The sequence below is a fragment of the Symphalangus syndactylus genome, chromosome 12, assembly GCF_028878055.3.
Source record: "Symphalangus syndactylus isolate Jambi chromosome 12, NHGRI_mSymSyn1-v2.1_pri, whole genome shotgun sequence".
NCBI lineage: Eukaryota > Metazoa > Chordata > Mammalia > Primates > Hylobatidae > Symphalangus > Symphalangus syndactylus.
The window spans coordinates 140,082,615-140,109,125 of NC_072441.2; the positions used below are offsets into that span (position 1 = coordinate 140,082,615).

At 43.7% G+C, this 26,511-nt stretch overlaps 1 protein-coding gene across 4 annotated transcripts; it reads left to right on the plus strand.

Annotated features, from left to right (window-relative positions):
• The first annotated feature begins 401 nt into the window (after window positions 1–401).
• MEAF6 (MYST/Esa1 associated factor 6) lies at window positions 402–26,511 on the plus strand. Of its 4 annotated transcripts, none has more exons than XM_063627935.1 (8): window positions 402–466; window positions 2,048–3,553; window positions 4,674–4,789; window positions 8,657–8,744; window positions 8,876–8,921; window positions 16,514–16,706; window positions 22,549–22,582; window positions 24,329–26,511. In XM_063627935.1, exons 2-8 carry the CDS (start codon window positions 3,464–3,466, stop codon window positions 24,335–24,337), a joined length of 576 nt encoding a protein of 191 aa, XP_063484005.1. In that variant the 5' UTR covers window positions 402–466; window positions 2,048–3,463; the 3' UTR covers window positions 24,338–26,511. The 4 variants fall into 4 exon arrangements, 3 of the variants coding, with proteins under 3 accessions (XP_063484005.1, XP_055110902.1, XP_055110903.1); XR_008652870.2 differs by lacking the exon at window positions 402–466 and adding an exon at window positions 21,864–21,921 and having other exon boundaries at window positions 3,387–3,553; window positions 24,329–25,125; XM_055254927.2 differs by lacking the exon at window positions 402–466 and adding an exon at window positions 21,729–21,758 and having other exon boundaries at window positions 3,387–3,553.

A 26,511-nucleotide genomic window follows, 5' to 3' on the forward strand; every position in this document is an offset into this window, starting at 1 on the left:
AAACTCCTGACCTCAGGCAATCCACTCGCCTCAGCCTCCCAAAGTACTGGGATTACAGGTGTGGACCACCGCGCCCGGCCTATGCACATTAATTTAACTTAGATGAATGGACCAATTCCTTGAAAACTATAAATTACCTTGTTATGGCTTGGATGTTTTGTCTCCTCCAAATCTCATGTTGAAAGTGATCCCCAGTGTTGGAAGTGGGTCCTGGTGGGAGGGATTTAGGTTATGGGGGTGGATTCCTCATGAGGGGCTTGGTGCTTTCCCCACAGTAATGAGTTCCTGCAAGATCTGGTTGTTAAAAAGAGCCTGGAACTTCCTCTTCTCTCTCTTGCTCCCTCTCTTGCCATGTGACACACTGGCTCCCCTTCACCATTGGCCATGGTTGTAAACTTCCTGAGGCCCTCACCTAGAAGCCTGCACAACTATGAGCCAAATACGTCTCTTTATAACACAGTCTCAGGTATTCCTTTATAGCAATGCAGAACAAACTAATACGGGAAACTGGGATGGAGGAGTGGGGGATTGCTATAAAGATAGCTGAAGATGTGGAAGCGGCTTTGGAAGTGGGTAAGAGAGAGAGTTTGGAAGAGATTGAAGGGCTCAGTAGAAGACAGGAACACAGAAAAGTTTAGAACTTTGGATGGTGGGTACTGGTTGCAGTGAGCTGAGATTGTGCCATTGTACTCCGTGACAAGAGAGAAATTCTGTCTCAAAAAAAAAAAGAAAAATAAATATTGTAAAGAAATGCATAGGCAGTTTGGCAATTCTTTTTTAATATAGTTAAGCATGAAGCTGGATTTAGTGTGGAAGCCAAATTTCACATCCATGCTTGTATTGCTTCACATTATGTTTACTGTTTTGCATGGATAGTGCTGACACTGGAGTACTTATTGGTCATGTGCCTAGAGTGAATTTCTTGATTTCGCAGGATGTATGGTGATATTGGTGGACTTAAGGATATTGAATTGTGTATTAGGAATAAAATATTATGTCGAGTTTTGGGGGCTCTGGGTAACACTGTAGCCTCCAGGGTAGATTGAGTAGGAAAAATTCAGAGTTGGTTTCCTGTTTATTTGTTTTTGTTTCTAATTTTCATTCGTTTGCAGTTTATTCTCCTCTGGGCCTTGCTTGTGTATGCATATATGTATCACTTCTCGGCCTTTTGGCTAAGATCAGGTGTGTATTCATATATATAAAACCATGATTTTTTTTTTTTTTTTTTTTTTTTTTAGTTTCTATTGGAAGGCTTTTATTTGGTTCTGTGAATAGTTATTTTGTTTCCCATGCGTTTCTAGCAGGTCATCATTTGTTCCATTTATCTGGAATTCCCAGGCTACCTTTGTCGGGCCTCCAGGAATTGATGGAGCACACCAGCTTTTTTTTTTTTTAAGATGGAGTTTCACTCTTGTTGCCCAGGCTGGAGTGCAATGGCATAATCTCGGCTCACTGCAACCTCCGCTTCCCGGGTTCAAGCTATTGTCCTGCCTCAGCCTCCTGAGTACAGGGATTACAGGTGCCTGTCACCACGCCCGGCTAATTTTTTTATATTGTTAGTAGAGACAGGGTTTCACCATGTTAGTCAGTCAGGCTGGTCTCCAACTCCTGACCTCAGGTGATCCACCTGTCTTGGCCTCCCAAAATGCTGGGATTACAGGCGTGAGCCACCTCGCCCAGCCAGATTTTTGTTTTGTTTTTGAGACAGAGTCTCACTCTGTCACCCAGGCTGGAGTGCAGTGGCGTGATCTCGGCTCACTGCAAGATCCGCCTCCCGGGTTCACGCCATTCTCCTGCCTCAGCCTCCCGAGTGGCTGCGACTACAGGCGCCCGCCACCACGCCCGGCTAATTTTTTTTTGTATTTTTTAATAGAGACGGGGTTTCACCGTGTTAGCCAGGATGGTCTTGATCTCCTGACCTTGTGATTCGCCCGCCTCGGCCTCCCAAAGTGCTGGGATTACAGGCGTGAGCCACCGCGCCCGGCCTGCATTCCCCTTAAAACGGAACAAGGCAAGGATGTCTAATGTTATCACTTTTATTTAACAGACTACTGGAAATCTGCACAATACGGAAGAAAAAGAAAAAGCAGTCAGCTTAGAAAAAAAAACCTCCTTATTTGCAGATGAAATTATTATCTATGTAAAAAATTCCAAGGAATCTATACAACCCCCCCCTACAATTACTAAGGGAGTTCAGCAAGATGGCAGGTTACAAGATCCCCACACGAAACCAGTTATTCAGAATGCAGCACAGAGGGACAAAAAGATGGAAAATATAGACGGTAGGTTAAAAATAAAGGCTTCTTATGTTCGAGTTCCAGAAGGAGAAAACGAAACAGGCATCTGAAGAAAAATGACTGCCATTTCCCAAAACTGGTGGAAGATACCAACCCACAGATTATAGAAATCCAAAGACGTGCAAGCAAGAAACAAAACAAAAAGAAGAAAAAATATCCCACTTACACTTATGATAGCGAAATTGCAGAACAGCGAAAGATGGAGAGCTGAGGACGGAGAAATCCACAGGGGCCAAGTGAAAACGTTTACACCTTGGACTTAACGATAAAAGCGAACTCGTACTTGCACAGTCATTGGCACCTGCCAAACCCCTTACACATATTAGGTGATTTACTTCTCACAGCAAATGTATTAGGTAGATTCTATTACTGCTTTCATTTTACAGATGAGGGAGCTGAGATTTGGTTATTTGCCCAAAGGGACACACTTTATCGATGTAGCGATAGGATTTTGAACAAGGTAGTTCTCGCTCCAGTTTTGTGCCCTTAACCACTACACATACTTGTTTCTCCAATGGGCAATGGGAAAATGGGAAGCCACTGAAAGGCTTTAAACCGGGGAGAGATAACATTTGTTTCTGGAAGATCCTGGCACCACTGTGGATCGTGGATTAAATGCGGCTAAAGGTGGAAATAAAGAAGCTGTTGGAATAATGTAGCCCCAAACAGGGAGGGCCTGAATGAACTAGTGAGGTGGCAGAAGGCGCAGGCACAAGCAAATGGATTCGCGAGCTCTTCTGGAGTCGAGTCCATAGGGCTTGACCTGGGATCGCGTTTTACTCCGGGTGCAGAGTGAGGAAAACCGGGTTTCTGACACAGGCAATTCGGTGGATAGTGAAAGTCATTCACTGAAGTGGACTGAGGCGGGGCGCATAGGAGACTCGGAGGCCTGAGGACGAGCTAGGCTTTGGACACGGTGGATTTGTGGCGTCTGTAAAGCCGGCGACCAGCCGAGGGGCAGGAAACTGCAGAAACGGCAGAAAGCAGAAGCCGCGTCTCTGGAGCTCTCCGAGAAGGACCTTCGAGAGTCCCGGCCTTAGCGAAGCTCTGCGCAGCGCTGCACGCGGCTCCGGAAGCCGCGCGCGCAGGCGCAGAGCGGGGGGCGCCCCCTGGCGGCGCAGGGACCGCCCCCAACCTCGCGCCGCCGCCGCCCGCCTCAGCCCAACATGGCGATGCACAACAAGGCGGCGCCGCCGCAGATCCCGGACACCCGGCGGGAGCTGGCGGAGCTCGTGAAGCGGAAGCAGGAGCTGGCGGTGAGGGGCTAGGACAGGGGTTGCACGGCATGGGGCTCCGCGCCCGCAACGCCTCCAGGCCGCAAGCCCGGCCGCGCCAGGCCGTTTGTTACTCCGGGGGCGCGGCGCGGCGGGCCGGGTGCTCGGCGGCCTGAGGCCGGGTGCGCATTCTGCGGCCCGCCGGCGGTTCAGCCTCCCTGGCTGTGCGAATCTGGAGCCGGGAGGGAGCCGGGAGCGCGGGAGGGGGAGGGGCAGCGGCAGCCACAGGAGGGGGCGTGGAAGGAGGACGGTGCCGGGGCTCGGGGAGAGGGCGCTAGGAAGGGCGAGCGTCCGTGAGCCGCGGGGGTGGGCGAGGCGGGCCAGTCCGTGATCTTTGCGGGGCGGGGGGTGGGGAAGGAGGCTAGTGTGGGAGGGGGACCCCGTCACCCCGTCTGGACTTTGGAGGCTGGTGGGGAGCGTGTTCTTTTTGGTACTAGGAGTAGATCCGTTGAATGGAGGTTTTTTATAGACAGGTTTGTGATGTGTTTGGGAACATCTAGAAGGTGACAGGCGAGGGAGAAGAACACATTCCGGAGAATTCGGAATTATGACAGGCACCCAAGGCCCAATGCACTCTGGTGGCTAAGCTCTTCCTGCCCCCGCGTCTCGGCTTGGGCACCCGGGAGGCCCCTCTCACCTGAAGCTGCCCTTCCAGGTTTCCATAGCAACTGGCAGCCCGTTGCCGGCGGCCTCTCTGAGCCTTCGGGGAGGGGAGCGAGTTGACGCTGAAAGGCTGCTCACCCTTCCCTCTCCTGGTAGCGATACCTTTTGTGCGTGGGAGTGGACATTGCCCAAGTTCTGCATTAGCCTAGGTTCTTGACTCCTGGTTTCCGTGAATCCTCTAAAGTATATGCAAAATTTCGCGTGTGTGTGTATATTTCTGGAGACATGCTTTATACATTCAGGGGTCCATCACCCCCAAAGGTCCAGACTGTCTTAGTCCTAAACGGCCTGCTCCTCCCCATATCATCCATCTCTCCACAGGGTGGTTTAGTGTGGGCAAGCTTGCGTTTACGAGTCTAATGTCAGGATTTCATTTTGGTCAGACTTAAGTGTTTGCATTTAAAAGGTATTATTCATGTCCTTGTTTTTCATCTCTCAGGAAACACTGGCAAACTTGGAGAGACAGATCTATGCTTTTGAGGGAAGCTACCTGGAAGACACTCAGATGTATGGCAATATTATTCGTGGCTGGGATCGGTATCTGACCAACCAAAAGTGAGTGTTGAAAGCCTGTAGTGTTCCTATTGTGCCCCAGTAACGTTTGTTTGTAGGACTGTATGCTCTTAGTGGCAACTTTGCAGTAGTAAATTAGTGGTGTGATCTGGACTTGAACTCTTGGACTCTGGCTCAGGCACTGCCTCACCGAATAATCTTAGACAAGGCTCACATCTGTAAAATAGCGAAAGCTGGGCCTATGGCACAGGGTTGTGTGAGGCTTAAATACAGCATATAAAGTGTCTTTACACAATAGCACTCTTAAATTTTTTACACATTTTAATCAGTCATGAGTTCTACCCTCACAGTATTTTTCTTTTTTTTTTTTCTTTTTCCTCCTGAGTAGCTGCGATTACAGGTGCATGCCACCACGCCTGGCTAACTTTTTTTAGTAGAGACGAGGTTTCTCCATGTTGGCCCGGCTGTTCTCGAACTCCTGACCTCAGGTGATCTGCTGCCTCGGCCTCCCAAAGTGCTGGGATTACAGGTGTGAGCCACCACGCCTGGCCACTTTTCTTTTTTCTAAGAGACAGGGTCTCACGCTGTTGTCCAGGCTGGAGTGCAGTAGCACGATCAGCTCACTGCAGCCTCAAACTCCTGGGCTGAAGTGATCCTCCCACCTCAGCCTCCCAATTAGCTGGGACTACAGGCACATGATACTGCACCTGACTAATTAAAAACTTTTTTTTGTAGAAGTGGGATCTCACTTTGTTGCACAGGCAGGCCTGGAGCTCCTGGTTTCAAGCAGTCCTCCTGCCTTAGCTTCTCAAAGTGTTGGAATTAAAGGGATGAGCCACCACGCCCAACTGACCCTCACAATTTTTGCCATACCTGTGTGCCAGCTGTACCACTGCTTACTTAGCAATATTATTTTTTAAAAATTTCTAAACTTTTGGAAAATCTTCAAATTATAGGAAAATGGGAAGAATGATATCTGAACACTTGATACCCTCCTACCTATATTCACAAATTGTTAATGTGTTGTGACATTTGCTTTCTCTTACTCTCTATAATATATATTAATATAAGCACACATCTGTATTTACATTTCACATTTTTAAATTGTGAAATAATTATAGATTCATAGGGAGTTGGCAGAATGGTCTCTTGTACCCTTCATCTGGTTTTCCCCAATGGTTGTGTTTTATGTAGCTATAATACAGTATCAAAGCCAGAAAATTGACATTGGTACAATGTATATATATAGTTCTATGTCACTTTATCTTGTGTGTAGATTCATGTAACCACAATGAAGTTACTGAACTATTCCATTACCACAAAGATCTTCCTCATGCCACTCGTTTGTAGTTATATCTCCCAGTCCCCCTACCTTTTTTTCCTACTTAACGGTTTGAAAGTTAGATGCAGATAAACGACACTTTGCACCTAAATGTGTCAGTAATTACCTCCTGAGTATAGGGCCATTTCTCCTACCTAACCAGTTACACCTAGAAAATCAATACTACATTAATAGTATCTAATACATAGTCTTTATTAAAATTTCCTCAGTTGTCCCCAAAAATTCTTTGCTAATTTGTTTTGATCCAGGATTCAGTAAGCATTCATGCATGCATTTGGCTATTATGTCTTAAGATTGAGGAGAGTCACCCTTTTGGTGGTGGTTGTGGTGGTATTCATGACATTGCCTTGTAGTAAGTTGCAGTTTCCTGAGATTTTCTGAGGGCAAAACTCATGACTGATTAAAAGGATCCTGAAAAATCCTTTAAACATTTTTGCAAAAATGTTACATAGGCAATTGATGTATCCTTTGTTATCTATCTCTAGTTTATCAGGAGGCACATAATGTCACATTGTCCTATTATTTGTTGCTGCTAAGTTTGATCATATGATTTATCTGCTATAAAAGTTCATTTTTTCCCATTGTGATTAACAAGTAATTTTGGATGTTATGCTTTGAGACATTATGAATATACTGCTCCCTCTAAATTTGTATTCAGTTGTTTAGTATACACCATTGATTCTTAACCTGAATCCGTTAGTACACTGGAAGTTGTAAAATGGTGATTCTCTAATTTTATTATTCCCTTTATATTTATTACTGGCATTCTGAAAAAGAGTCTTCCTTTTTTGGCTTCTGTTTCTTTCATTCTCCCGCATTTGTCCCAACTGTGGTCAGAGGGAGCCTCCTCAAGCTGGCTTGTTTGTCGTTTGAACATGACCCTATTACTTTTGGAGCACTCCATTGCTTTCTGGCCTAAGAGATGTCCCATACTTATCTTGTGCATTTTTTGTCCCAGACCTAGTATCAGCCATTCCTCTAAGGAACCTGGTTCTTTCTTTAAATTTGAGAATTAAGTTTATTTAAGAGACATTTCATATCACTAATCTGTTCTTGACTTTTTAAACAATAAGCATTAAAATAAATATATATTGGCCGGGCATGGTGGCTCACGCCTGTAATCCCAGCACTTTGGGAGGCCGAGGCGAGTGGATCACCTGAGGTTGGGAGTTCAAGACTAGCCTGACCAACATGGAGAAACTCTGTCTCTACTAAAAATACAAAATTAGCCGGGCATGGTGGCACATGCCTGTAATCCCAGCTACTTGGGAGGCTGAGGCAGGAGAATCGCTTGAACTCGGGAGGCGGAGGTTGCAGTGAGCCAAGCTCGCGCCATTGCAGTCCAGCCTGGGCAACAAGAGTGAAACTCCGTCTCAAAAAAATATATAAATAAATAAATAAGGTAAAATAGATATGTATTAACATGAAAGTGTGGTCAGGCACAGTGGCTTACACCTGTAATCCCAGCACTTTGGAAGGCCAAGGTGAGTGTATCACCTGAGGTCTGGAGTTTGAGACCAGCCTGGCCAATATGGGGAAACCCTGTCTCTACTAAAAATACAAAAATTAGCCGGGCATGTTGGGGTGCGCCTGTAGTCCCAGCTACTTCAGAGGCTGAGGCAGGAGAATCACTTGAACGCAGAAGGTGGAGATTGCAGTGACCCTGGATCGCGCCACTGTACTCCAGTCTGGGAGACAAAGTGAGACTCTCAAAAAAAAAAAAAAAAGCTAGGTGCAGTGGCTCACGCCTGTAATCCCAGCACTTTGGTAGGCTGAGGTGGGCAGATCATGAGGTCAGGAGTTCGAGACCAGCCTGGCCAACTTGGTGAAATCCCGTCTCTACTAAAGATATAGAAAAAGAATTAGCTGGGTGTGGTGGCACGTGCCTGTAATCCCAGGCTACTCTGGAGGCTGAGGCAGGAGAATCGCTTGAACCTGGGAGGCGGAGGTTGCGGTGAGCCGAGATTGCCCATTGTACTGCAGCCTGGGTGACAGGGCGAGACTCCGTCTCAAAAAAAAAAAAAAAAAAAACATGTCTGGGCGTGGTGGCTCATGCCTGTAATCCTAGCATTTTAGGAGGCCGATGTGGGTGGATCACCTGAGGTCAGGAGTTCGAGACCAGCCTGGCCAACATGGCAAAACCCCGTCTCTACTAAAAATACAAAAATTTGCCAGGCATGGTGGCGGGCACCTGTAATCCTGGCTACTTGGGAGGCTGAGGCAGGAGAATCGCTTCAACCCAGGAGGCAGAGGTTGCAATGAGCTGGGATTCTGCCATTGCACTCCAGCGTGGGTGACAGAGCAAGACTGCTTCTCAATAAATAAATAAATAAGTAAATAAATAAATTTAAAAAAATGAACATGTGAAGCAACCAAATCTCATGTCCCACATTGGGGCATGTACCATATATTGGAAAACGTTGCTTTCTGTGTTCAGCATAAAGGTCGTTTGGGCCAATGTGAGTGATGTGGAAGCTTCCTGTATGGAGCATGAGTCCTGGGGCATCCCCAGCTTGAGCCGTAGACATAGCTTGGTGCTCATAATGAGTTTCTTCTGTGTGTTTTAGAAACTCCAATAGCAAAAATGATCGAAGGAACCGGAAGTTTAAGGAAGCTGAGCGGCTCTTCAGTAAATCCTCAGTTACCTCAGCAGCTGTAAGTAGTGGTGGTGGGGGAATCTTTCTTTGGCCTGTTGTTGGGGAATGTGTTTTTTCTTTCCCTTCCTCTGGGAGTGCTCTTCTGAGGTCTGTGGTCACTTTTCTAGTAACTGATGGCTTTTCTTTTAGGCAGTAAGTGCATTGGCAGGAGTTCAGGACCAGCTCATTGAAAAGAGTAAGTTTATGTTTTTATGTTTCTCATCAGTTTATTTTTAAGCTACCATCACCCATATACTTAATTCATCCAATTGTGTATCTGAGGACTGCATTTCTTATGCTCTTCCCTTTTCCCTCTTCTTCCTAGAAGTTTTGAAACTTCTAGGGTATCCTTAATCATGTTTTTCTCCACTCCCCCACCCAGACAAGGTCTCACTATAGCCCAAGCTGGAGTACAGTGGCATGATCATAGTTCACTGCAGCCTCAAACTCCTAGGCTCAAGCAATCCTCCTGCCTCGGCCTCCCAAGTAGCTAGGACCACAGGCATCCGTCACCACACCTGGCTAATTTTTAAATTTTTTAAAGAGACAGGGTCTCACTGTGTTGCCCAGGCTAGTCTATAATTCCTGGCATCAAATAATCCTCCCACTTCAGCCTCCCAAAGTATTGGGAGTACAGGCGTGAGCCACCATGTGTGAACAATCTATTTTTTCCTTTTGAGGAAGAAATTACGGTACTCTTCTTGCCTCCTCTGTCAGATAAAGATTGGCTTTAGCATCTCAAAGAGACAAAGATATATTTTCATTACTGATAAATCTTACAAATTCTTAGGGAATCAAAGTTAAAACAATAACTTTTATGGAAAATTTCAAATATATCTTATAAATCCCCATGTACCCAGTTTAATAATTCTTAGAAAATGTTCATCTTGGCCCAGTGCGGTGGCTCACACCTGTAATCCCAGCACTTTGGAATGGAGAAGTGGGAGGATCGCTTGAGCCCACAAGTTCAAGACCAGCCTAGTCAACAAAGCAAGACTCTGTCTCTACAAAAGATTAAAAAATTAGCTAGGCTTGTTGGCATATACCTGTAGTCCCAGCTATTAGAGAGGCTGAGTTGAGAGGATCGCTTTAGCCCAGGAAGTTGAGGCTGCAGTGAGCCATGATCATGTCACTGCTCCAGCCTGGGTGATGAAGTGAGACCATGCCAAAAAAAAAAAAAAACAAAGAAATGCTTATCCTGTAGATAGGATGTACCTGTATGTTCTTAAATATAAAATGGAAAATAGTGCTATTTACTCTGTAAACGAATTATATCTTATTTTTTATACATAAGCCATACAGTCTAATTTCCAGGGATGGGTTATAGATTTGTGCATTTATCTTTCTGAGTCAGACTCAGTGTAACCGTATTGGATGTGCTCTCTGTGTATTTCATCACCTTGAAATACGACCTGTTCTCGGTATTACTGTGTACTTCTTTCAGAAGGTATATCTGGTTGGATCTAGTTCTTTTGTTTGCATTGGTGCAATGATATGAGGAAAAGGGATTTTAGTAGTTTAGGTATTAGAAGTATTCAATTATTATCTCTATGTACAGATTTCTAAATTTGTTTCTCTGCCCTTAACCTCTTTCCTGGCTTTACTCCTGCATTTCTTCTTTTTTTTTTGAGACTCGCTCTGTTGCCCAGGCTGGAGTGCAGTGGCACGATCTTGACTCACTGCAACCTCTGCTTCCTAGGGGCCTCCCAAAGTACTGGGATTACAGGCATGAGCCACTGTGCCCGGCCTGAATCCTGCATTTCCTTCTAGACATTTCCACTCATATTCACTCAAACATTTGATCTCAAACAGAATTGTTCTATTTCCTTCAGAATTTGTCTTCACAGATTTTTTTGTGACGGTACTTTCACTTCTCCCTTATTCAGAACTCTGCAGACATCTTTGACTCCTTCTGCCAGCCTCATCAATTATACCAAGTCCTTTTGATTTTTCTTTTACTATGACGCTCCACTAAATCTTCTTCCTTTTTTTTTTAAATCTTACTTCTTTTTAATTAATGCCACTCTAGAATGTAGAGCTAAACTGGTTAAGGAGGAACACCCTGGACCTCACTCCTGTGAGTTGAGATGGAATGATATCTGACTTAGTTTTCTTTTTTTTTTTTTTTTTTTTTTTTGAGACAGAGTTTTGCTCTTGTCACCCAGGCTGGAGTGCAATGGCGTGATCTCGGCTCACTGCCACCTCCGCCTCCCAAGTTCAAGCAATTCTCCTGCCTCAGCCTCCCAAGTAGCTGGGATTACAGGTGTGCATCGCCACGCCCAGCTAATTTTTGTATTATTGGTAGAGATGGGATCTCACCATGTTGGCCAGGCTGATCTTGAACTCCCGACCTCAGGTGATCCATCTGCCTTTGCCTCCCAAAGTGCTGGGATTACAGGCGTGAGCCACCGGGCCCGGCCCTGACTTAGTTTTCACATGAGCCTGTAATCTTGCCCTGGCTTAGCTGATCATTCAGTATTTGGCTGTTTACCTGTCTACCTGCAAGAATAAGCTGCACCCAGGTACTTGTCAGGGAAAGACTCAAAAGTTACTGCTTTCAGAAGCTTGACTAAGACAGACACTTATGTATTAAAGATTTTTGGCTGAGTGCAGTGGCTGGCTCATACTTTTGGGAAGCCAATAGTCCCAGCTACTCAGGAGGCTGAGATGGGAGGATTGCTTGAGCCCAGGAGTTCGAGGCTGTAGTGAGCCATGACACTCCAGCCTGAGTGACAGAGTGAGACCTTGTCAAAACAAAACAAAACAAAACAAAAACCTGAAAAGGCAGGCGAGATGGCTCACACTTACAATTCCAGGACTTTGGGAGGCCGAGGTGAGAAGATCTCTTGAGCCCAGGAGTTCAAGACCAGACTAGGGAACATAGTAGACCCTATCTCTACCAAAAACAAAACAAAACAAAACAAAACAAAACAAAACAAAACAAAACAAAATTAGCTGGACGTGGTGGCACACACCTGTAGTCCCAGTGATTCAGGAGGCTGAGGGAGAAGGATCACTTGAACCCAGGAGGTCAAGGCTGCAGTGATTGTGCCTTTGCTCTGTACTCTAGCCTGGGTGACAGTAAGACCCTATCTCAAAAAAATAAAAATTAAAAAAATTATAGTCCAATGTATATATTTGTTTTTGTTAGATTTGCTTTTGTGGTTATATCTGAGTGGCATCTAAGTTTTTTTTTTTTTTTTCGAGACATAGTCTCGCTCTGTTGCAGTCTGGAGTGCAGTGGCACTATCTCGGCTCACCACAACCTCCACCTCCTAGGTTCAAACAATTCTGTTGCCTCAGCCTCTCGAGTAGCTGGGACGACAGGCGCGTGCCACCATGCCCAGCTAATTTTTGTATTTTTAGTAGAGAAGGGGTTTCACTCTGTTAGCCAGGCTGGTCTTGAACTCCTGACCTCGTGATCTGCCCGCCTCAGCCTCCCAAAGTGCTGGGATTACAGGCGTGAGCCACTGCGCCCGGCCTGGCATCTAAGATTTTTAGTTTTAGCTCTTACATTTATGTCTGTGATCCATTTTGAGTTAATTTTTGTGTATGGTGTGAGATGGGGGTACAGCTTCATTCTTTCGCATGTGAATATCTAGTTGTTCCAGCACCATTTGTTGAAAAGACTTTCTTTCTTCATTGAATTGTCTTGTCATCCTTGTTGAAAATCAATTGACTGTAAATGTAAGGGTTCATCCTGGAACTCTGAATTCTAGTCCCTTGATTTATATGTTGATACCAGTACCACACAGTGTTGATTACTGCAACTTTGTGTAGCCTGTTGTTTTTTTAGTGTGAAATCAGTTTTCTTGAACATCAGAAGGGCGGTATTGGCCAGTATACTTTTTGTATAATAGCTTCATAGCTCTAGGCAGGGAGTCCAATCTTTTGGTTTCTCTGGGCCACATTGGAAGAAGAATTTTCTAGGGCCGCACATAAAATATACTGACACTGTAGCTGATGAGCTAAGAACAAAAAATCACAAACAAATCTCGCAATGTTTTAAGAAAGTTTACAAATTTGTGTTGGGCCACATTCAAAGCCGTCCCGGGCTGCATGCGGCCCATGGGCCTTGGGTGGGACAAGCTTGCTCCAGAGTTTCCTTTTCTGTTGCTTTCCTAAAATGTGTTCAAAAATAGGGTTTCATGTTTTCTGAGATTTGGCTATTTCTCTCTTCTGCTTTTTTGGAACTGTCTCTTTCCTTTACTTCTTGTACCCATATGCTACTCAATTTAAATTCTCTTCCTAGCAGATTATAATATAAAGACCATAGAAAGAAGAAAACTGGGACAGATGCGGTGGCTGATGCCTATAATCCCAGAACTTTGGGAGCCCAAGGTGGGCGGATCACCTGAGGTCAGGAGTTTGAGACCAGCCTGGCCAACATGGCAAAACCCCGTCTTTACTGAAAATACAAAAATGAGCCGGGCATGGTGGTGGGTGCCTGTAATCCCAGCTACTCGGGAGGCTGAGGCAGGGGAACTGTTTGAACCGGGGAGGTGGAGATGGCAGTGAGCCGAGATTGCGCCACTGCACTCCAGCCTGGGCGCGACACAGCGAGACTCTGTCTCAAAAAAAAAGAAAACTGATCCCTTGGTTCTGCCACCACATGACCTTTTTTGACAAGTTTTAGAAATAGATAATGTGTGTGTGTATATATGTGTGTGTGTGTGTGTTTGTGTATATATATGTGTATGTGTGTGTGTGTATATATATATATATTTTTTTTTTTTTTTTTTTGAGACAGAGTCTTGCTCTTGTTCCCCAGGCTGGAGTGCAGTGGCCCCATCTTGGCTCACTGCAGCCTCCACCTCCCGTGTTCAAGTGATTCTTCTGTCTCAGCCTCCCCAGTAGCTGGGATTACAGGCACGCACCACCACGCCCGGCTAATTTTTTGTATTTTTAGTAGAGGCAGGGCTTCACCGTTTTGGCCAGGCTGGTCTCGAACTCCTGACCTCAGATGATCCACCTGCGTCGGCTTTCCAGAGTGCTGGGATTACAGACATGAGCCACTGTGCTCGGCCAGATAATGTATATATTTAGGATCCTTCAACAGTTGAGTAAAGTGAAAGTCTTCCCTCATTCATCCTTACCCATTAAAGAGTTTAAAGAAATTCCTTTCAGGAAAAATAAGTATATATATAAAGGAAATACAAATATGACTGTATTAATCTGTTTTCACACTGCTATAAAGAAATATCTGAGACTGGGTAATTTATAAAGGAAAGATGTTTAATTGACTGACAGTTCTACATGGCTGGGGAGGCCTCAGGAAACTTACAATCATGGAGGAAGGTGAAGGGGAAGCAAGCACCTTCACAAGGCAGTAGGAGAGAGAACACGCGTGAAGGAAGAACTTCTAAACACTTTAAAACCATCAGTTCTTGTGAGAACTCCCTCACTATCACAGGAATAGCATGGGGAAAACCACCCCCATGATCCAGTCACCTCCCACCAGCTCTCTCTCTCAACATGTGGGGATTACAATTCGAGCTGAGATTTAGATAGGGACACAGAGCCAAACCATACCAATAACTATAGTCTTTTTTTTTTTTTTTTTTTTGAGATGGAGTCTCGCTCTGTCACCCAGAGCGACATTGCAGTGGCACAATCTCGGCTCATGCAATCTCCACTTCCCAGGTTCAAGCAATTCTCCCTGCCTCAGCCTCCTGAATAGCTGGGATTACAGGCGCCTGCTGCCACACCTGGTTAATTTTTGTGTTAGTAGAGATGGGGTTTTGCCATGCTGACCAGGCTGGTCTTGAACTCCTGACCTCAGGTCATCCACCCACCTCGGCCTCCCAAAGTGCTGAGATTACAGGCATGAGCCACTGTGTGCAGCCTATTTTTTTTTTTTTTTTTTTTTTTTTTGAGACAGTCTTGCTCTGTTGCCCAGGCTAGAGTGCATTGCAGTGCTAAGATCATAGCTCACTGCAGCCTCAAACTCATGGGCTGAAGTGATCCTCCCACCTCAGCCTCCTGAACAGCTGAGACTACAGGCATGTGCCACCATGTCTGGCTAATTTTTAATTTTTGTTTTTATAGAGATGAGGGTCTGGCTGTGTTGTCCAAGCTGGTCTTGAACATTTGGTCTCAAGCCATCCTCCTGCCTCAGCCTCCCAGAGCACTGGGATCACAGGCATGAGATACTGTGCCTGATCTATAGTCTTAAAAATATATATGTTTGTACAAGTTGCAGTGATGTTTTAAAATTGAGAATATGTGTCAGCTGAAGATTATTACTGCATTTTAAAAGTATTCTTGGCAGAATGCGTGGCTCATGCCTGTAAGCTCAGCAGTTTGGGAGGTTGAAGCAGGAGGACTGCTTGAGCCCAGGAGTTTGAGACCAGCCTAGGCAACATAGTAAGACCCCATCTTTAAAAAAAAATATATCCAAGTGTGGTGGCATGTGCCAGTAGTTCCAGCTACTGGGGAGGCTGAGATGGGAGGATAATTTGAACCCAGGAGTTTGAGGCTGCCATGAGCTGTGATCACACCAGTTCACACCAGTGCATTCTAGCCTGGGTGACAGAGTGAGATCTTGTCTCAAAATAAAATGAAATAAAATAAAACTTACCAGGCTGGGTGCGGTGGCTCATGCCTGTAATCTCAGCACTTTGGAAGGCTGAGGCAGGTGGATCTCTTGAGCCTAGGAGTTCAAGACCAGCCTGGGCAACATGGCAAAACCACATCTCTACAAAAAATAGAAAAATTAGCAGGGCTTATGCTTATGGGCACCTGCAGTCCCAGCTACTTGGGAGGCTGAGGTGTAAGGATCATCTGAGCCCAGGAACTCAAGGCTGCTGTGAACAGAGATTCCGCCACTGCCCTCCAGCCTAGGTGACAGAGTGAGAACCTGTCTAAAAAAAAAAAAAAAAAAAGACTTATCAGGTTCAAGTTCAACAGAGCTTAAAGGTTAAACAAACAGAAAAACAAGAAAAAACAAAATGGAAAACTTATCAGAGTAATTCAGGAATGGGCTGTCTTCTCCCTCTTTGTCCCCCCTTTTTTGTACAGTCACTGTAGATTTTTTTTGTATATCACTGTAGATTACATTAAATAAAAGCAAGCTCAATAACAACTTGTATAAACATATATATTTTTAAGACTATAGATCAGGCACAGTATCTCATGCCTGTGATCCCAGTTCTCTGGGCGGCTGAGGCAGGAGGATGGTTTGAGACCAAATGTTCAAGACCAGCTTGGACAACACAGCCAGACCCTCATCTCTATAAAAACAAAAACTGGGCCAGGCGCGGTGGCTCACGCCTGTAATCCCAGCACTTTGGGAGGCCGAGGTGGGCGGATCACGAGGTCAGGAGATCGAGACCATCCTGGCTAACACGGTGAAACCCTGTCTCTACTAAAAATACAAAAAATTAGCCGGGCGAGGTGGCGGGCGCCTGTAGTCCCAGCTACTCGGGAGGCTGAGGCAGGAGAATGGCGTGAACCCTGGGGAGCGGAGCCTGCAGTGAGCCGAGATCGCACCACTGCACTCCAGCCTGGGTGAAAGAGCCAGACTCCTTCTCAAAAAAAAAAAAAAAAAAAAAAAAAAAATGCCCTTAGAGCTGTTGTCTCTGGTTACATTGTTTCATATTACATGCTTTTTCAGGACCTCTGGTCACTTTGATCCTTTGTGTGTATCTTCTCTGTCAACATGTATCTTCTCTGTCAATTAGAGGATAGGGAACGGTTTTTTTCTACCTGTTAGTGTTCATGTTGATGGACAGATTGCCTGAGGAGTACTGATGATGCATTTGGAAACTTGTGTTTTATTTCCTTCAGGGGAGCCAGGAAGTGGGACGGAAAGTGACACTTCTCCAGACTTCCACAATCAGGAAAATGAGCCCAGCCAGGAGGACCCTGAGGATCTGGATGGATCTGTGCAGGGAGTGAAACCTCAGAAGGCTGCTTCCTCTACTTCCTCAGGGAGTCACCACAGCAGCCATAAAAAGCGAAAGAATAAAAACCGGCACAGGTCAGTGGCAGGGATCCCACCCCCCGCAGCTCCCATGACCATTGCTGTGAAGGGAATTGCCTAGAATAAAAACTCTTTAGGATTGCTGCAGACTCTTTCTGTTGCTGATGGCAAGAAAGTCCTTAGGTCCAAGTGAACGGGCTAATTTGCTCAAAGGGAGGAATTGGTGGGCATTAGAATAACCCTCAAGGAAGACTGCAGGACATTCTCCTCACTGTTTCTAGTGTAGAATAGTTTTATTCCATAAAAACCTTGTTTCGTATGGTGAATATGGAATACTTTTAGAAGAGGAAAAGGAGAAATAGAAATGGAATCTGTGTAATAGTATTTGAAAAATGCCACTAGTACTTATTGGGAAGCTGTATAGTGGGATAAAGTCTTCTGCTGGTAATTCTGATCTTTGCCTACTCTTCTTTCTTGGTGGATGGAGAGAACTGATTTGACATGCCTTTTTTTCTCTTTAAATACAAATTTTTTATTGCTTGTGATTTTTCTGTTTCTGTATTTCTCAGCAATATGCTGACTTCAGATACTGGAGGAACAGTATAAAGCCTGTAAAATATGAGAGTGTCTTCATAGGTAACGTGTAACGTTGGTGCACCATGTTTTTTTGCAGTACATAATGAGATAGGAATGACGTCAGTGGACAGAGAGGCCAGGTGTCACCCAGAGAGGGTTTCAGCATTCACTCTGCCTAGGGGGTTTGCATGATCATGCTGGGGCTTGTTAACTCAGATAATTGGAAATTATGCAGCTTGACCTAAAGAGTATAATGTCGGTTTCTAGAGTAAGGAGTTTTGCTGGCCTCAAGCCTTCCAGGAGAAATGGAGAGCCTATACATACCTGTTTCCATGCCTCCTAGAAGTTCCGAAGCCAGGGCAGGATTCCTCATTCTAGAAACTGTACATTCGTTCTACTTCTCCTGCAAGACTGCGTGCTGAGCAGGTGACAGGGGGCAATGCAAGGGATGGGTGACATTCCCTGTTCTCCAGTTTGCGTCTGGATATGGTTTACAAATCTGTAGGGTATTCCTTCATGCACCCAAGGTGTTAAACTTGTTAGCTTCATGGATATGACAGTGCCTGGGGATAATGTAGAGTTAACTCTGCCTGATTTGAACCTCCTTGGTTGGCGTCAGCTGGTTCTTCAATTATTTTAAGAGTTTTTCTTGTTGATGGTAATGGTGTTTTCTAGACTGCAGATATAGTATTTCCTTCAAGTAATGACTGAGGACTGCTGCTTAACATTTTTCTGCAAACCAGAAGTCACCATCCTAATTGCATAACTGTAGTAAGAAATAGCAAAAATTGCATATCTATGTCTTTATATATTTTTGAAAAGCTATAGGTTATTTGACCAACTGTGGTAAGACTGGTGCTAGTTTATCACGAATAACAGAGAAATATATTCTTAAAAATTTTTTAATTGTCAAGATAATTAAATGTCATGCTCTGTATTACTTTTATTAAATTTACTCCAGTGCTTTTTTTTTTAATTTTTTTGAGACGGAGTCTTGCTCTATCACCCAGGCTGGAGTGCAGTGGCACGATGTCGGCCCCTGCAGCCTCTGCTTTCTGGGTTCAAACGATTCTCCTGCCTCAGCCTCCTGAGTAGCTGGGATTACAGGCATGCACCACTGTGCCCAGCTAATTTTTGTATTTTTAGTAGAGACACGTTTCACTGTGTTGGTGTGAACTCCTGGCCTCAGGTGATCCACCTGCCTCGGCCTCCCGAAGTGCTGGGATTACTGGCATGAGCCACTGTGCCTGGCCTAGTGTCATTTTAAAGTAGTGATTATTTTCTTATTTCATAGTGTCTAGAGTAGGGAGGAAACTCTGAAAGTTTCTGGGACTTTTTCCCATTACTGATTAATAGACTCTCTAGATAGCTGTTTATTTCAGGTAGTTCTTCATTTCCACTAATGATGTTAGTTGATGACTGATAAAAAGGAGTTAAAGAGGTGCCAAACTTCACTTTCTTCTTGCAGGTTTCTAGCACATTTCCATAGGAACAATACTTCTTCCTATCCTAGGAGCTATGTCCTTCCAGAAAAATAGTAGTAGTTGTAAAGATCTTCGATATTAGTTACTGTTTCACAAATAGTGTTTTCTGTTTGGAAAACAGAATCCTGCTCTTTATTGTTGTCCTTTTGTCTTCCCTCTGATTTAATATGTGGCTGATCTCCCTTGGCCTTAGGCACTCATCTGCCCCAAGAAAGGAGAGTGAAGCTGATTTGCTTCCTTTCTAGGGAAGCAGAATTCAGTGTGCCTGAATGGCACATGAGTGGACAGTTAAGGCTCTTGGACTCCTGCCATCTTTAGTCAGGAATTGTGTCTGCTCCAAGTCCCTTACCACTACTGACTGATATCTCGGTAGGGCTGGCAGGTTGGGGTGGGGACAGAGCATGGTGTCTGTGTACATTGTTAAGTTTGTACCCAGTGTAGTACATGTTTATCCTCCAGTGTGCCATACCCCATGTAGTGAGATGAGTCAATAATAAATTATTTCAGCAAATGTTTGAGTATTTACTGTGTGCCAGACACTGTTTAGTGGTGAGCAAAGCAAAGTGGAAATAAATACGGCACTTAAGCAAAAGGAAATAACTTTTGAATTTGCCCTCTTCAGGAATATGAAATTTTTTTTTTTCTTGAAACAAGGTCTTGTTGGATTGCCCAGGCTGGAGTGCAGTGGTGAGATCATGGCTCACTGCAGCTTTGACCTCCCGGGCTCAAGCAATCCTCCCACCTCAGCCTCCTAAGTAGCTGGGAGTACAGGCATGTGCCACCATGCCTAGCTAGTTTCTGTATTGTTTTGTAGAGATGGAGTTTTGCCATGTTGCAGAGGCTGGTCTTGAACTCCTAGGCTTGATCCTCCTGCCTCGGCCTCCCAAAGTGCTGGGATTACAGGCATGAACCACACCACACCACGCCAGAATATAAAAATTTATCAAATAATTTTTAGCATCTATAAGTGATCACATTGTTCTGAATTCTTATATTTTACATGATACCTGAACAGTATGTCATTCCTGGTATCTTTAAAGAAACAGTTGAAATAATACCATATAGTGGCCAGGTGCTGTGGCTCATACCTGTAATTCCAGCACTTTGGGAGGCTGAGGTGGAAGGATCACTTGAGCCTAGGAGTTGGAGACCAGCCTGGGGCAACATGGCGAGACTCCTGTCTCTACAAAAGCACAGTAATTAACTGGGCGTGATGGCATGCCTGTAGTCTCAGCTACTTGGAAGGATGAGGCTGGAGGATTGCTTGAGCCCAGGAGGTTGAAGCTTCAGTGAGCCACTGCACTTCATCCTGGGTGACAGAGGAAGACCCTGTCTCAATAATAATAATAATAAATAACATATAGCTACTCTTATAAGTTTCTGTTACTATAAAAATTATTTTAGATAGTCTGTAAAGTTTTGATTAACTAGATACAGTCTATTTTGATTTGTGAACGAAGTCAAGTCAGGCTGAAAGTGAAATATTTGATAATTCCTAGTTTCATACACCTACTGTATACTCTCCCAAATGTCTAACTAAAGTGAAACTATTTTGTGAGAGATATTGACATTAAGCTTTCTTCCAGCTTTACTCTTGCAAACATTGTCTAGGAGGAAATGTAGCCATTTGCATATTGTTTTAGCACCTAAATGTAGCCATTTGCTTATTGTTTTAGTCTGGAAAGGTTGTTGGAGCCAGCGAAGGAGCAGGTGTCATGCTCCAGGTTAATGTTTGCTTTGGAGGCCTGCCCAGACCATGGCCTGCTAGTGGTGATGGCACAAAATGGTCTCCTCCTCTGTACTATTCCCTCCAGATCCCTGAGACTCGGATGCTTGTGGATGGCAGCTTTCCCTTGTTTTAATAGGGGTGCTGCAGGCTGGGTGCAGTGGCTCATGCCTGTAATCCCAGCACTTTGGGAGGCCGAGGCAGATGGATCACCTGAGGTCAGGAGTTCGAGATCAGCTTGGCCAACATGGCGAAACCCTGTCTCTACTAAAAATACAAAAATTAGCTGGACGTGGTGGAAGGCGCCTGTAATCCCAGCTGCTAGGGAGGCTGAGACAGGAGAATCGCTTGAACCCAGGAGGCAGAGGTTACAGTGAGCCGAGATTGCGCCATTGCACTCCAGCCTGGGTGACAAGAGCAAAACTCTGTCTCAAAAAAAAAAAAAAAAACACAAAATACGGGTGCTGCAGGCTTTTGTGTTTCTTAATTATAGCCCTGATGTAGACAGTTAATTGCCATCACCTACTTAGGTGGTAGAGCAATACTGTTCTTCATTTTCTGGAACAAGGTTCCACCACTGAAGTTTATTCATTCAACTTTGGGCTTTTAGGATGAATGCTGTAGAAAAGGAGCATGGTGTTCCCTGGACATGTTTAGAACATGTAACTTGAGGGAGGCTGAGGCAGGAGAATGGCGTGGGCCTGGGAGGCAGAGCTTGCAGTGAGCCGAGATTGTGCCACTGCACTCCAGCTTGGGTGACAGAGCGAGACTCCATCTCAAACAAACAAACAAACAAACAAAAAAACCCATATAACTTGAGTAAAAATTTGTAAAATGTGTTCCTTTTTTAAAGTTTAGACTGTGTTGTAGTTTTTTATTTTAGTGAAAGTATATTATGCTGAGTTGTTAGCACTGTCTTCAAAGTGCCTTTCATTCTATAACTAAACCTTTCTTTCTCTGTTTCTTCTAATGCCCTAATTATATTTTTCAATACAATTAAATATTTTAAAAGTTCTAACTCCAAATTTGGCAGCTAATAAAAGGGCTCCAGGTGTCTGTAGTTTTCTAATAACTTTTTCTTCCATAGTCTAGTCTTGTGATATGAAATCCATTGAAGAAAGGGAATCTTCTGACCACAAAATCTTTGGTGCTTTGGTGTTTGATACTTTGTTGCTTAAGATTCTTAAAGCTGATTTTGTTTCTACAATTCTTGCTAGGGTGGCTAATCGACTAATTTATTCAATTAGTATATTAATTTCTATTGCTTTCTTCCTTTCAAATGCTGCCCCTCAGCCCGTCTGGCATGTTTGATTATGACTTTGAGTAAGTTTGATTTGAATTAGTATTTGTGCTGTGTTGTTTAGTGTGTAGACACCAGTATGCCTTTTTGAGACCTTTCTAACCCATAGTTTATCTGTTTAATTGTAGGTATGTATATTAGGTTAGGCTGGGAAGTTTTTTTTAAAAACAGAAAAACGTGATGGAGGTAACATTTTATTTAATAACTTAAGCAAAATTAAGTAAACTTCACTTTTATGCATTTTAATTTCTTTTAAAATAGATAACCTTTACTTTAACTCATATTTAAATTGATTTTCTGGCTTTGCTTCATAAGGAGAATAATAGCTTAAGATCTTGATATTTTGCTTTGGAAAGATTTAAAAATTGAAATTCACTTAATTTATTTTGTGTTTCATGTTCAGAAATACAAACTCCTAGTCTCTTTCCTGTTGTTAATCACCATGTGTCTCAGTAATTTTCAGTGATATAGTTACAGAACTAACACATTAACATAGAGCATGCCCTCTTAATTCAATCTCTTTAACATGTAGTTTTGGAATCGTTTTAAAATTATATGGCTTTTGTAGCTGCTGTATACATTTCTTTTTAGAGTCAGCTAAGTTTGCCTTAGGGCAAAAATGTGTGCTCATAATTTTTAATACTTGCTTGATAATATCTGGGTAAACAACTAAATATGACATAGTCTAATGAAGAATGTGGATTTTTCTTAACCAAATAGTCTTTGTTATAGCTTATGCCCTATGCAGTAGCTGATTGTGGGACCCATTTTCTGTAAATTAAATGGAAATATCTTTTATCTTTTCTGTCACAGGATTGATCTGAAGTTAAACAAAAAACCACGAGCTGTAAGTATCAGCCAGACCACTTCAGAGAGGCTGGCAATTTTGTAAACGATTACAAAAATGTATTTATCTTCAGAGCTTGAGTGTTCCTAACCTGGAGTCATAACTCTTGATTTAAAGTCTGGGGTGTCCATCTGGATATACTTCAACTTTTAGGTGTTTTTTTTGTTTGTTTTTTTGTTTTTTTTTTGAGAGACAGTTTCTTACACTTTTGTCTAGGCTAGAGTGCAGTGTCATCACAGTCACAGTTCAGTGTGGCCTTGACCTCCTGTGCTTGGCCTCCCGAGTAGCTGGGAATACAGGTACATGCCACCTTGCCTGGCTAATTTTTGTATTTTTTGTAGATATGGGGTTTCACCATGATGTCCAGTCTGGAACTCCTGGACTTAAGCAATCCTCCTACCCCAGCCTCCCAAAGTGTTGGGATTACAGGTGTAAGCCAACATGCCTGGCCTATGGTTTTTGTATTTGAAGGAGAGAAAGAGGTCACATGCTTTATTTATTTATTTATTTATTTATTTATTTATTTGAGATGGAGTCTTGCTCTGTTGCCCAGGCTGGAGTGCAGTGGTGCAATCTTGGCTCACTGCAACCTCCACCTCCTAGGTTCAAGTGATTCTCCTGCTTCAGCCTCCTGAGTAACTGGGATTACAGTGCGTGCCACCATGCCCAGCTAGTTTTTGTATTTTAGTAGAGACGGGGTTTCACCATGTTGGTCATGCTGGTCTCAAACTCCTGACCTCATGATCCACCTGCCTCGGCCTCCCAAAGTGCTGGGATTACAGGCATGAGCCACCGCACCTGGCTGGTCACATACATTTTTAATGATGAAAAATTCCCTTTAATTAAATAATAAATTGTTAATACTAGCTCTTTTTTTTTTGGACTGGTGAGTTCAGGTGCTCTAATAAGAGCAAAATTGATGTTTCAATCCCTTTATGGACTCAGAAGGCAGACTATTTTCAGATGTGAAATATTGTACATTATCTTTGGAATAGAATCTTTTTTTAAATTTTTTTTGTGTGTGTGTGACAGGGTCTGGCTCTGTCGCCCAGGCTAGAGTGCAGTGGTGTGATCTTGGCTCACTGCAACCTCTGCCTCCCAGGCTCAAGCCATCCTCCTCCCACCTCAGACTCCTGGGTAGCTGGGACCACAGGCATGAGCCACCACACCTGGCTAATTTTTGTATTTTTTTGTAGAGACATGGTCTTAATTTGTTACCTAGGCTGGTCTCGAGCTCCTGACCTCAAGTGATCTGCCCGCCTGGGCCTCCCTAAGTGCTGGGATTACAGGCCTGAGCCACCACGCCTGGCCTGAAATACGATCTTTTTTTTTTTTTTTTTTTTTGAGACAGTGTTTCACTCTTGTCACCCAGGCTGGAGTGCAATGGCACGATCTTGGCTCACTGCAACCTCTGCCTTCCAGGTTCAAGCGATTCTCCCACCTCAGCCTCCTGAGTAGCTGGAATTACAGGTGCCCATCACCACGCCTGGCCAATATTTTTAGTAGAGACGCGGTTTCACTATGCTGGCCAGGCTGGTCTCGAACTCCTGACCTCGTGATCTGCCTGCCTCGGCTTCCCAAAGTGCTGGGATTACAGGCGTGAGCCACTGTGCCTGGCCTGAAATATAATCTTTAGCTATAGAGCAATCCCCTAGCAGAGTTGTTTATGAGATTTTTTTTTTTTCCTTAGGGTCAAACAACTGTTCTGCCGAGAGTAAGTTGGGACTTTTGTTTTTCTCTCTTTAGGACTATTAGAAGACACATTAGTGCAGAAGCTTCCAGGCTGTAGAGCCCTGCTTCCCTTCTCTGACCTCACAAAGATAAACATCCTTCACCTGAGTTCGTGGCCATCCACCTCTGCTCTCCCAGACCCAGTGCCTGTGACTTTGAGTAGTTTGTTCTCAATGTGGTGACAAATAAGTCATTTCTGTAAGACATTGGGTCTTACTTTATGTCATTTTTAGTAACAGAACTGCAGGAAGATCAAAACAATGTTGTAATCCCGGCAAGTTGCTAACTGTGCGTTTCTCCCTTCTTAGAATGAATGTCTCCCCCAAAACTGGCTGGCACCAGCTTCATCTGTGATACCCGTCAAGAAATGTTCTCTGGTTTTGTTTTATGCTGAAAGTAGAACACAAGTCACATTTCAGATGGAGGCTGTAAATATCTGGCATTTTCTTATATTTTATGTTTTCTTGTTTTTCTCTTGTTGTTTTTATCTTATTTTCTTTGGGTTTTTTTTTGTAATGCCTTTGTACAGCTCATACCTTCCTGCTGACATATCTGATCATCTCTTTCATGCAGTTGCCAATATTCATAACTGAAAATAATCTGGTTCATCATAAGTAAAATGGGAAACTTGCCTCTGTTTTTTGCAAGGGGAGGTAAAGAGTGTTTAGTAATTACCTATCTTAAATCTTTCTGAGTTGGTAGTAGATTCATGTTCAAGGAACAGGAAAAATGGAAAAACGTAAGTTTAAATCAATTCTTTTTAAATAACTATTTTAATTCTTTTGTATAAATAAAATTTCACAGGCTTCAAATTCTCATGCTTTACTTTTAAACCCGAGATTGTTTTTTCACTTATTTATTCATATCATGCCTTATGGAAATTTCTTTTTCTGTATTTTCTCTCTTTGCTGGTATTCACCTGATTAAATATTGCTCTAAAAATCACCATGGCATATGGAAAGTCTCAAAATTATACCAAAAGTGATAACTTAGTCGTTCTTAAGTGGAGTGAAAGGATAGCATCAGTGAGAGCCAGTGTTGCCCACCAGGTCTCCCTTTCTTGGAGGGCTTGATGGGCTGAGGAATTTGCTAGTAATTGTTACCTGCCTCTAGTGCTGTGGTGAATTTGCGGCAGGGTCTGGCTGCACACTGGAATCACCTGAGAAGCTTTAAAATACTCATGCCTGGACCCCACCCCTAGAGACTAGGGTATAGCCTAGTTATTGGGAGTTTCTTTAAAAGAGTTCCTGGGATTCTGATAAGAAGCCAGGTTGAGAACCACTACATTAGAAGACTGAATGATTTAATTGAAATCCTATGTTATCAGTTGGTCTAAGGGATAAGATTGGGGGCCTAACCTTTCCTTTAACTCTAGTTAGTCATGGTCCTTGACTTATGCCTATATCTTTGTAAGAAATAGTATGTTTCATTTGTGATAGTATTGGTAGGGCTGAATATGGATGGCATCTACTGTAAAACAAGTCTACCTTGTCAGATGTGCAAAAGCTTTCACTTTTGTTCTCAAATAAACTTTTGTGGGTTTTTTTTTTTTTTTTTTTGACTCTGGCTATTTAGATGTCTTTGGTAGCAGAACTCCAATGTCAGGATTTTTAAGGAAATACTTTCTTATATTTAGATTATTCCTTAAAAAAAAAAGCCTAGAAGCATTCTATATTTTTTGTCTGTTGGTCTCCTTTGCTGGGAAGGAGGAGTGGGATGCCTGCAGTTTCCTTACTTTTGAGGAAAGCACACAGCAGACCTTAAAATATTTTTGACTCTTGGGCCAGGCGCAGTGGCTCAAGCCTGTAATCCCAGCACTTTGGGAGGCCGAGGCGGGCGGATCACGAGGTCAGGAGATCGAGACCATCCTGGCGAACACGGTGAAACCCCATCTGTATTAAAAAATACAAAAAAAATTAGGCAGGCCTGGTGGCGGGCGCCTGTAGTCGCAGCTACTTGGGAGGCTGAGGCAGGAGAATGGCGTGAACCCGGGAGGTGGAGCTTGCAGTGAGCTGAGATAGTGCCACTGCAGTCCAGCCTGGGTGACAGAGTGAGACTCCATCTCAAAAAAAAAAAAAATATTTTTGACTCTTACAGTTTGAGATTGCTAGAGATAGAATAGTACTGCTCTATTGTGCCACTGCACTCCAGCAGCCTGGGCGACAGCGAGATTCCGTCAAAAAAAAAAAAAAAAAGAA

Excerpts from the sequence above, each read along its gene's own strand:
- MEAF6 (XM_055254927.2), top strand. The coding sequence starts at position 3,464 with ATGGCGATGCACAACAAGGCGGCGCCGCCGCAGATCCCGGACACCCGG. Across the intron at positions 8,745-8,875 it reads CCTCAGTTACCTCAGCAGCT|GCAGTAAGTGCATTGGCAGG; the intron begins GTAAGTAGTGGT and ends CTTTTCTTTTAG. Across the intron at positions 16,707-21,728 it reads AAGAATAAAAACCGGCACAG|CCCGTCTGGCATGTTTGATT; the intron begins GTCAGTGGCAGG and ends GCTGCCCCTCAG.